Raw genomic sequence first — 10,713 nt, forward strand, 5'->3', positions numbered from 1 at the left:
TCAGCACGGTTTCCCATTGCACAAAGGGCAGGGATCAGACCCAGGATGACAAATCCATCTCCATCTCAAGCTCATTCTGCTCCGTTACCTATGGCTTTTCCAGTGGTCATTCCTTAGATCATCCAGACACTCTGCTTCACTTAAATTATGTTGTCCCATGGGAATCTGTACCCTCCTTGGATCTCCAAATGACCCAGAAGACTGGTTTCTTTTCTACCACAAACCAGGTCAACACTTCAAATCCTGACCTTCAAGGCTACCAGGGTTGAGGAGAGAGGCAAAACAGGAGAACGAGGCTTTGGTCCAACACTCACGGAGACTCTTGTCACAGGGAATTATGTGGACTCTGCAAACTGATAAGGAAAACCAGAAAGAGCAAACATGGGTCTGCACAACCTTGACATGGCAATCAATGCTGTAGTTTACCTCCAGGAGCAAGTAAACAGCTCCAGAGTTACGTGCTGCACAGCAAACATTGCAGTTTTATCTCCATGACAGGCAGCAATTTGTGGCAAAGGTTAAATCTCTCTGTTCACTCAAGCTTGACATATGATGGTCATGTTACAGTCCCTATTCTCAGCGGGTTTGTGCATGAATGTGAGGTTAAGTGCATGTGTGCCTTTAGGATCACGACCTTCATTCAATCCTGCATGGCCCAGCAGGCCCATAATTAATCCCCAACACGTTCAGGTGACAGCTCTCACTCGTAACGTCATCCATGCAGAACAGTGAGGGACGTGTAAATTCCTACGTTCCAGCTGGGAGTCAGAGATTTTCCAGCCACCGGAGCAGGAGGCTCCAAGGCAGGTTTCTGACAGGATGAACAGGACAATTGGTAGGTTGGACTAATTTACAGGTAAATTAGGTAGGGCAGGATAAGGAGATGTGATACTGCTCACTCAGCTGCTATGGATGGGCTGGAAATGATAACACCTCAGTGCTGTCATTCCCTGTTATGTGACCAACATTTTCTACTCACAAAAATGTAAGAGTTCCTGAGGCTTATGAAGCCTGTAAGAAAGTCCCCACATTCTTCATCCTGGACAGTTTGCAAATATGAAGCTTGGCCAGACTCAGCTCAGCCACTTGTTCTTCGTTCTCCTCACTGGTTTTCAAATGTACCCAAAGGTCTGAAACTCAACAATAAACCCAACAATAACCATGGTCTGGCAATCAAATGCCCCAGGCAAGTCCTCACACCCAGGTCATGTCCTGTCTGCCTCACTCAGAGCTGCTGCTAATAGCAGTGGTTTGTTTCCAAATTCTAGATATTTAATATTTTTATCTACTTGTTCTGTAGCCCAAAGATGAACCTGCTCGTTGGATCAAGTTGTTTAGTGGATCAGGTTGGATCAAGTGTTTTATCCCACAGGCAACAACAACAGGCTGGGTATGTTTTACACAAGTTTATTGGGGGTTAATATTCATTCACCAACAGCACAAAGTATCAGATCTCCCCTATTTAAGGGCTGGAAACATGTGAAACACAAAGACAAGTATTACTCAGAAATAGTTATGCTGTACATCACATCTGAGTAACAGCAGCATGACCACTGATTTGTCCTTCCTAAGGAGAGAAAAGATGATTGTCTTACTATTCCATTCCCCACAAAATTACATACAGCCATTGCATTTAACCCTCTTTCTATAAAGGCTCCATCAACAAGAGTCAAAAGGCACAATGGGTAAAATGCTGCTACTTTGACCCACCTTGCTGCAGCTCCAGAGAGTTCTTCCATTCCTATGGTGTGTTAAATCATAGCCTATCTGAGACACCTCCAAAACATGAAATCACGCCTCGTTGGTGAGTGCAGCCCTTTACCATTCCCAGTCCCATGATTTGAGCTCTGAAATGAGGGAAATTGCAGAGAAGAGAAGGGCCCCTTCCACATCAGCACCTGTTCAGAGCCTTGGGACCTCTACTTCTGAAGCAGACCTGGACTTGCGCCGGCTGGTCAGGCTGCCCAGGACCGACTCCTCGCTGAAGGCCCCTTCGAAGGTCGACAGGATGGACTGGCGAAATTTCTCCTTGAAATCCGGTCCCACAAAGACGTACAGGATGGGGTTGATGCAGCTGTTGAAGAAAGCAAGGCTGGAAACCAAGGGAATCCCTATGTAAAGGGCCAGTTTCATCTCATGGCTGGAAGAGTTTTTGGATATTTCCAGCAAGGAGAAGATGTGATAGGGGAAATAACAGAGGAAAAACGAGACTGTGACAGCAATGATGATTCTGTAGGGCTTTGCAGAGTTGGCCAACTGCCTTCTTTTCAGCTTGACAGCCACAACACTGTAGCAGATGAGAATCACCATGAAGGGGATGAGGAACCCACATAAGAACCGCGTGACGATCATGGCTTTGTGCCGCATCCTCCACAGCCTGCGCGTTGCCTCGGACACGTAGTCATCGGACAGCGCAAAGTTATTGTAACAGCTGGTGATGTTCCTGGAACTGACCACGGTGTCCCTAAAGACGAGGTATGGGGAGCTGAGCAGGACAGCCAGGACCCACATCCCCAGCGCGACCCTGGCCGCCAGCTCCGGGCTCCTGCGGTTGTGAGACCAGACGGGAAAGGCCACGGAAACACAGCGATCAATGCTGATGACCGTCAGGAGGAAGACGCTGGCAAACATGTTGAGGAAGGCGATGGTGCTGTTCAGCTTGCACAGGAGCTTCCCAAAGGGCCAGTGGAAGCCCAGGGCGGTGTAGGCGATGCTGAGGGGCAGGAAGAAGGTAAAGATGAAGTCAGCTATGGCCAGGTTGAGGAACCAGATGGAATTCACCGTCTTCTTCATCTTGAAGCCTGCAATCCAAATGACGAGGCCGTTCCCTGTCACCCCCAGCAGACAGGAGATGCTGTACACCACCATGGAGAGGATGTGCATGGTCTTCTGCAGGCCAGAGTAGTAGTCGTGGTCAGTGGCGTTCTCAGGCTGCTCCGTGGGCCAGCTGGCAGAGAAGGGGGAAGTTGAGGAAGAGGTGCTGTCCATCACTAGCAAGCCAAGACCTGAAATCACAACAGAGCTGTTATCTGCAGCGCAAGAGAGTTCAAAATCTTTGCCAGCAACTGTGCAAAAAATGTATGTGAAAAGCCAGATTAGATCAATGAATTTATAATTAATATGAAGTCCTTTTCTATAGCATGTGCAGGACCTCACAGAAACCACCCCAACCAGAGAAACCAACCCCAGTTTTGCTGCTGGAGTCAGTGTGTCAGAACAATACCTTCATCAACAGCCCACAGCAGCAAGCCAGCATGGGCCAGCAGCAAAGCCTTGGAAACCCAGATCCCCCCACTGTAAGAAGTCCTCTTTGGACAGTAACAAATTATGACAGCAAAAACTATCTAGACTGGTAACAATGATGTTAACAGACTTTTTTTTCACCAAGCCCCTTCCAGGGAAGTGCAGAACAACACCTGGGCTGTATCCAAATGTAACCATAGCCCCTTTACCCACTCACTACCATCATCTCTCTCCAGTTCACCCTGGCACTTGCCTTGGCAGATCCTGGCAGGACTCACCCAGCTGTTCCTTGGCTGCTCTGCCCACAGCAGGTGGTCTCACTCTCCTGACTGACTCCCCTTCTGCTGCTTCTCTCCAGGGTGATTCACACTGCCTCGCCCCATTTTCCCATGGCTTGGGATCACGAGGAATTTAGTAGGATCACTTATTCCCTAATCTTCTTCCTCAATTTGTGGTGTGTTGATTTAACCCCTGAAGCCCTGGAGGGTGCACGTTCCCTGGGGCCAATTGGCCAAGCCCACCCACTAACTCGGATTTGACGAATGAAGAAACACGGCTCCTCTCCTGCGTGTGCCATTCGTTCCCCTGACAGCTCTCCCTCCTGAGCACCCAGAAATCCCTCTGGGCACCGGTGTGCCCTGCCGCGAGTGGAGACAGGGCCAGCTCTGCTCCCCACAGCAGCGACAACGTGCCCAACCTGTACCAGGGCCTGGCACACCAGCTGTCCTGGACATACGGTCTTGGTGGGGGGTTTTGGGGATGCCTGGAAATGTTCCCACTGTAGTATGTTGGGGTGTCCCTTCCTTTGGCTCATGGGGGAAGTCGTGGGACCGTGGGAACACTGCAGGGCTGGAGGAGTAGCACCTGGGGGTGCACGGCAGGCAGGGCCGGAGCTGTGGGTGACGGCAGAGGAGGGATGACGGCAGAGGGGTGACGGCAGAGGAGGGGTGACAGCAGAGGGTTGACGGCAGAGGGGTGACGGCAGAGGGGAGGTGACAGCAGCGCCTCCTCGCCCCTCCCGGCCCGGCCAAGGTCACCCGCGCCCCGGGCGCCACGTGCGGGCCGCGCCGCCAGCCTCGCCCCGGCGCGAGCCAATGAGAGGCGGGGAGGGGTCAGAGCGCGGCGCTGATTGGCCCAGGCGCTTCCCGAGCGTATTCCCCGCCGCCGGTCCCGGGGCGGAGCGCGGCGCTGATTGGTCGCGGCGCAGGGGGGCGGGGCCCGGCTGGGCTATGGTAGCGCGCGGAAGCCCGCGCGGGGTGGGAAAGAGGATCGGGTAAGGATCGAGCGGGGACCGGGACCGGGACCGGGACCGGGCCCCGGGCCCGATCGGGGCGTGCGGCGTGGGGAGAGCAGGGCTGGGGCACGACAGTGGCTGGGCAGCGCCGGTCCCCGCCACCCGGGGCAGGGCGGAAGGGCGCGCCACCAGGCTCTCGGGATATGGGAGGTGATGGAGTCGGGATACAGGGGGTGCAGAACTCGGTGGAGACAGAGCTTCGGGGATGGGGTTCCCCAGGTCAGGTGCCAGGTGTCCACCATCAGAGGGGACACGGTGGGGGGGGGGGTCTCATCCTGATTGGGAATGGCAGCTCTGTAACCAGTGAGTCTGAGTGCTCAGCAACCTGTGCTGCGGGAACATGCAGGACCCAGGCATCCTGCCCACAGCCAGAGCACTTCCCCTCGCAGCCCTTTGCCCAGACCAGTCTCTCTGGCACTGAGGATTCCCACCCTGCCAGTGAGGCCTGGGCTTGGGCCAGAGCATGGCTGAACATCCCTGCCCAGCGTGAGGGCGGCATGAATGGACTTCGGCAGCTGGCACAAGGAAGCCATGGGGGATTGCTTAATAACCTGCTCACGGACCTTCACCCGTCCTTGCGGGGTTAATGAGTAAAAAGATGCATTGTTTCCTGCCAAGGCAGCAGCTGGGCTGTTACTCCTTCCCCAAGAGCAGCAGTGGCATCAACCGGGTCAGGGGGTTCCTGCCAGGCCTGGGCATCACCCATGCCATGGAAGCAAGCAGAGGCAGAGCTGCTGTTGCTCAGGGCCTCTCAGCTCCACAAGATGCTTCAGTCAAGGGTTGGGGCAGGACTCTGACCTGCTGGGGTTTTGCCCAAGAGAAAGCAGCCAGGATGTTTAAGCATGGTGAGCATTGCACCGTGTGTAAAATTGAAATCTATGGGTATGAGCACTTCACTGCCCTTGAACATCAGGCACTGCTGAGTTGGGCAGGGGAAGCTGAGGGAGGGGTGATGATGGGACAGTATCAGACATTATCAAAGCACTGTTATTAAACTGAACTTAGATGAGCAGGGGAAGCCTGAGGGTTGCGTGTGTTTTCCTCATCCAACAGCCCATGGCTGTTCTCAGGGAATACATGGGATGGCAGCAGGCAGCACACAGGGAGGTGTGAAGGCACATAGCCCTGTTGCCATCCCACAGACTCCCTGCTCCCCTGGCAGGTGACTCAGACCCAGCAGCAGCACCATGGCGAGCTCAACACAGGGCCTCCCCAGCGCCGAGCTCTGGGCCTCCCATAACAAGATGGTGGTGGAGCCTTTGGACACCAACGACCCAGAGGTGAGATCCCCTTCCTGGCTCCTGCCCAGCTGCTTCATTCATCCCCCAGCCAGACGTGGGGATGCTGACCTCGTCGAGCCAGAGACATGGCAGGGTCCAAGGCTGAGCTGCTGGAACCCATCCATCCTCTGTGCCCTCTCTGTGACTGGTTTGGATCAGCTGCACCAAGAAGGGATCATGTCTCCATTCTCCAGCACCTTTCCAGGCCCCTCTCCAAGCCCTGTGCACATCTCTGTGCAGAGCCATCATGGGTGAAGCCGTTTCTCTCCTCTCCCAAAGGTGCACAGCATCATCAAGAAGGAGAAGCAGCGGCAGAGGTTGGGGCTGGAGTTAATTGCATCGGAGAACTTTGCAAGCCGAGCAGTCCTGGAGGCCCTGGGATCCTGCATGAACAACAAATATTCCGAGGGTTACCCAGGACAGAGGTATGGGGCTGGGGCCAAGGCCCACCAACCCAAACCCTCACAGGGTGGGAGAGGAACCCCCCATCCTGCCAGGCCTCACCTCAGGGAAGGAAGCAATGTCCTTATGCTGGGTGCAAGGCTCTTCCAAGACAGGCTCTGACCTTCTCAGCCTCAGTCCTTGGCCACACACGGGGCAGCCTCAGCAGGGTCACGTCTGCTGTGGCTGCACAAACAGGGCATCACCCCAGTTCCTCCCCAGCTTGGTCACAGGCACCGTTCTGAGTAATGAGTTTGGTTTTACCCCCTGCCCTGTCCCTTACTGCAGGTACTATGGTGGAACAGAGTTTGTGGATGAGCTGGAAAGGTTGTGCCAGAAGCGAGCCCTGCAGGCCTACCGGCTTGACCCCCAGAAGTGGGGAGTCAATGTCCAGCCCTACTCAGGTATTGGGGTGCTCAGGAGAGCCAGGACAGTTGCCCAGGCCTCTGCGTGCCCCAGCATTCATAACCAGCCCAGCGTGCTCTTGCTGCAGGGTCACCTGCAAACTTTGCGGTGTACACGGCCCTGGTCGAGCCCCACGGCAGGATCATGGGGCTGGACCTGCCCGATGGTGGCCACCTCACCCATGGGTTCATGACAGACAAGAAGAAGATCTCTGCCACCTCTGTCTTCTTCGAGTCTATGCCCTACAAGGTACAGAGAGCTGCTCCAGTCAGAGCCAGGATGCAGTTATCATAAATGTTGGTGCTTCTTCAAGTTAAAAGTAGCAGCATCACGCTGCTAGCACCCCCTCCTGCAGGACAGCACTGCAGCTGTTCTTTACCACAGCACAGTGGGCGAACCCTCCTCTTCCTCTCCCAGGTCAACCCCAAGACTGGTTACATCGACTATGACAAGCTGGAGGAGAATGCCCGGCTCTTCCACCCCAAGCTGATAATAGCAGGTAAGGATCACACCTGTACTGACCTCCCTGGTGGCACAGCCTGGGTGGGGGTGGTTCTCTGAAGCCAGCAGCACCTCCATAAGCCCATGGATGCTGCAAGTGCCAGGAGGAAACCTCCAACACAACCACCCTGGAAGGAGCTTGGGCTGTCTGCACTGCAAACATGATCCTGTGTAGGCAGGGAGAAGGAACTCTGCAGACCTGGTGATTTTATTGCAAGGGTCGTGGGTAAAAAGGGCCTGGCCTTCAGCCACCAGCCTTGGCTGAAGGGAAGCCCCAAAGAGAGAGAGAGGGTATGAGGTAAGAGAGATTGCAGGGGTAAGGGTGACAAGAGAGCCGAGGACCTTGTTACAATACATTATATCTCCTTTTGTGTTGAAAATTCTAATTTACAGTGACCAACTGGTGTAAGATACAAAACCTACAAACTTTGCATGCAGCCTATGAGAACTGTATTACCATATCATCCTATATTCTAAACTCTAAAGACTACTTTTCTTATCTACCTTTTCCCTGATACCTTGGCAGGGTGGAGAGGGGCTACTCCCTTGAGTCCTTCTGTTTTCTATCCCTCAACCTATCTCCAGCTAATCACCATCTTCCTGCCTGCCATGATCACATCTCAAAGCTGGCTTTCATTTCTATTTCACTCACAGGTTTTATATCTTTAGTATCTCTTGCCAGGCAATCATATCTGTAAGCTTTTCCTCTCTCATCTTTCCCAATCCTGCACGTCTGCTCCTTTCCCCTCCTCACCGCCTGTCCCCACAGGTGTCAGCTGCTACTCGCGGAACCTGGACTACGCGCGCATGCGGAAGATTGCCGACGACAATGGGGCCTACCTCATGGCCGACATGGCCCACATCAGCGGGCTGGTGGCCGCCGGCGTGGTGCCCTCGCCCTTCGACCACTGCGACATCGTCTCCACCACCACCCACAAGACCCTGCGGGGCTGCAGGGCTGGCATGATCTTCTACCGCAAAGGTGCCCGACCTGGCCGGGGTGTCGGGAGGAACGCTGCAAGTTAACGCTCCTTCCTGCTCTAACTAGGAAGGAGGGAAGGCAGGAAGATCCTGGGAGCATCTGGGGAGCTTCCCTGGGCTAACTCAGGCTCAGATTTGAGGAGGAACAATCACTATGCCTGCTCTGAGCAGCCAGGGGGTGAAAGCAGCTCATGGGAGAAGGGTGGCTGTGCTGCCTTGTGACTGTGTCCTCCCTGTCCTGCAGGCACCCGCAGTGTGGACCCCAAGACAGGCAAGGAGACCCTCTACAACCTGGAGAGCCTCATCAACCAGGCGGTGTTCCCGGGGCTGCAGGGAGGCCCACACAACCACGCCATTGCAGGTATGCAGCCAGGCTGGCTGCCAGCTCCAGCATGGCAGGGGGAGCTGGAAAAGATGTCCTGGCAGGGCTCTAACCCCCAGCAGCAGCACAGAAGGCTCCAGCTGCCCCACAGGGCTCACAGCCTGGGGACACTGTGGCAAAAGGCAGATGGTTGATTGCCCAAGGAGTAACCATGCCTGTCTAACCCTGTGTTTTGGCTCACAGCAATGCCACCAGCCTGGTTAGGAGAAAGGAAGGATCAGTCCATTAGTTTGTTCAGCTCCAGTATGAGTTCTGCTGGCAGTGCCATTGCTGGTGGGAGATCCCCAAAACTGACCCTGGCCTGCCTCTCTCTGCAGGGATCGCTGTGGCACTGCATCAGGCCATGACACCCGAATTCAAGGCTTACCAGCAGCAGGTGGTGGCCAACTGTAAGGCACTCTCATCAGCACTGATGGAGATGGGCTATGACATTGTCACAGGTGAGGACACGTCTTGGCAGTGGGATGGGGCTGACCCTGGCAGCACTTCATGGACACCATGGGCAGGGCTCTGTCGCCGCAATTCCTCACCCCTTGTTAAATCTCAAGTCTTTTGCTGAAGTTTCCTTGTGGGAGCAGCATTTCCCCAAGCCCACATGCCCACCAAGCCCCTCTCTTTGCAGGGGGCTCTGACAACCACCTGATCCTCGTGGACCTGCGCAGCAAAGGCACAGACGGTGGCCGGGCTGAGCGGGTGTTGGAGCTGTGCTCCATCGCCTGCAACAAGAACACGTGCCCTGGTGAGGGATCCCACAAGCCCTGACAGCTCCTGGCCCGCTCCGGGAGCCTGAAATCCCACAGGGAGTGGTTTTGGTGCCAGGTTTGGTGACTGTGCCTCGTTATGGTGCAGGTGATGTCAGCGCCCTGCGCCCCAGTGGGCTCCGGTTTGGGACGCCGGCTCTCACCTCACGCGGCTTCCGGCAGGATGATTTCTGCAAGGTGGCCCAGTACATCCACAAAGGTGAGTCTGTGGGGCTGGGACTCAGCTCCAGCACCAGCCTGGGCCAGGGCACCTCTCCTGGGTGAGCCACATTGGAGCCACCCCCACATCTGGCAAGGGAGCACACCCACAAATGAGGAATAACCACATCTGGATGTCGGGGAGGACATCTGGTCACAGCCAGGACCAGCCAAACTCTCCTCGCTGCCCTAACCAGTCCTTAGGAGTTCCAACTTGTTTCCCAGGGCAGCAAGTCTCTCAGATGGGAAGGAGGGAGGGAGCAGGGCTGGGAGAGCCATAGGATGCAGCAGCTGGGAGGGCTGACCAAGACATCTCCTATCCTGGCAGGGATCGAGCTGGCTCTGCGTGTGCAGAAAGACATGAACCCCAAGGCCACGTTGAAGGAATTCAAGGACAAATTGGAGGACCCAAAATACCGTGGGGAGCTGAAGGCACTGAAGGAAGAGGTAGAAGCCTTCGCAGCCACGTTCCCGCTCCCAGGGCTGCCTGTCCTGTAAGGGGACACTGCCATACCCGCTCCCAGAGCCACGGGAGTACCCGGGATTGTGGCACGCTCACAATCCCCAGCCTGAGACCAACACCCCAGTGCCTCCTCCCAGCATTTCCTTGTGGAACTGCAGCAGCAGTTCTTTAGGTCTTACTCCCCTTTCCTTTGCCACATGGGGCACAGGGACCCCATGAGTACAACCTCCATGGGGACACCAGCCTTTCACCACTGTGTCAGCACTGTGACCAAGCACCAGGCCACCCTCACCTCATGGCCAGGTGCCATCCAGCTCCTATGCTGGCTGTGGGCAGCAGATGAGATTTAGGCTGCTCTGTCCACATTCCCTGGACACCCTACCCACGGCAGTGTGAGGGATGGGGCTCCAGCTGCACAAGAAACCTCACAGCCACTAAAGGTCCCCCTGGTTTCAGCCTGGAGGATCCCCTTCATCCTATGTGCCTTGCCACCTGCACAGGCTATGTATGACAAAGCCAAGCCTTGTCCTGAACATCCCTCCTGGGATCACCATCCCATCCTAACCAGATCCTCCAGTATTTTCTCAGACCCCTCTGCACAAAGCTTGGGTTGAACCATTTTTTAATAAGCATGGTAAAATTAAGAATTTAACCACGATGTATGACAAGAATTATAAGTTTTAAAAAATACGACCAATTTTTTTTTTTTTTTTTGTATTTCAAAAAAATATCTGAACCCAAATAAATATTTTTTTTAAAGTACA

The 10,713-nt window shown here is 54.7% G+C and overlaps 2 protein-coding genes across 2 annotated transcripts; one reads left to right on the forward strand and one right to left on the reverse strand.

Moving 5' to 3' along the window:
• Positions 1-1,476: 1,476 nt before the first annotated feature.
• On the reverse strand, positions 1,477-2,988 carry LOC310915362 (chemerin-like receptor 1; the record flags this gene model as incomplete). The annotated part of the gene is made up of 1 exon (XM_083872172.1): positions 1,477-2,988. The coding sequence occupies one exon, from the start codon at positions 2,986-2,988 to the stop codon at positions 1,903-1,905; it is 1,086 nt and encodes a 361-aa protein (XP_083728298.1). The 3' UTR covers positions 1,477-1,902.
• Positions 2,989-4,445: 1,457 nt separating this feature from the next.
• SHMT1 (serine hydroxymethyltransferase 1) lies at positions 4,446-10,713 on the forward strand. Its single transcript, XM_083872203.1, has 12 exons — positions 4,446-4,516; positions 5,700-5,817; positions 6,097-6,242; positions 6,547-6,662; positions 6,752-6,912; positions 7,081-7,162; positions 7,934-8,146; positions 8,390-8,506; positions 8,845-8,967; positions 9,150-9,266; positions 9,377-9,487; positions 9,815-10,713. Exons 2-12 carry the CDS (start codon positions 5,725-5,727, stop codon positions 9,982-9,984), a joined length of 1,449 nt encoding a protein of 482 aa, XP_083728329.1. The 5' UTR covers positions 4,446-4,516; positions 5,700-5,724; the 3' UTR covers positions 9,985-10,713.

The sequence above is a fragment of the Zosterops lateralis genome (genome assembly GCF_965231275.1).
Source record: "Zosterops lateralis genome assembly, chromosome: 15".
Lineage (NCBI taxonomy): Eukaryota > Metazoa > Chordata > Aves > Passeriformes > Zosteropidae > Zosterops > Zosterops lateralis.

What these genes read in the sequence shown, in the direction of transcription:
- SHMT1 (XM_083872203.1), top strand. Translation starts at nt 5,725, where the DNA reads ATGGCGAGCTCAACACAGGGCCTCCCCAGCGCCGAGCTCTGGGCCTCC. An exon ending in CAATGTCCAGCCCTACTCAG is followed by an intron (nt 6,663 to 6,751) that starts GTATTGGGGTGC and finishes CTCTTGCTGCAG; the next exon opens with GGTCACCTGCAAACTTTGCG. An exon ending in CAACAAGAACACGTGCCCTG is followed by an intron (nt 9,267 to 9,376) that starts GTGAGGGATCCC and finishes GTTATGGTGCAG; the next exon opens with GTGATGTCAGCGCCCTGCGC.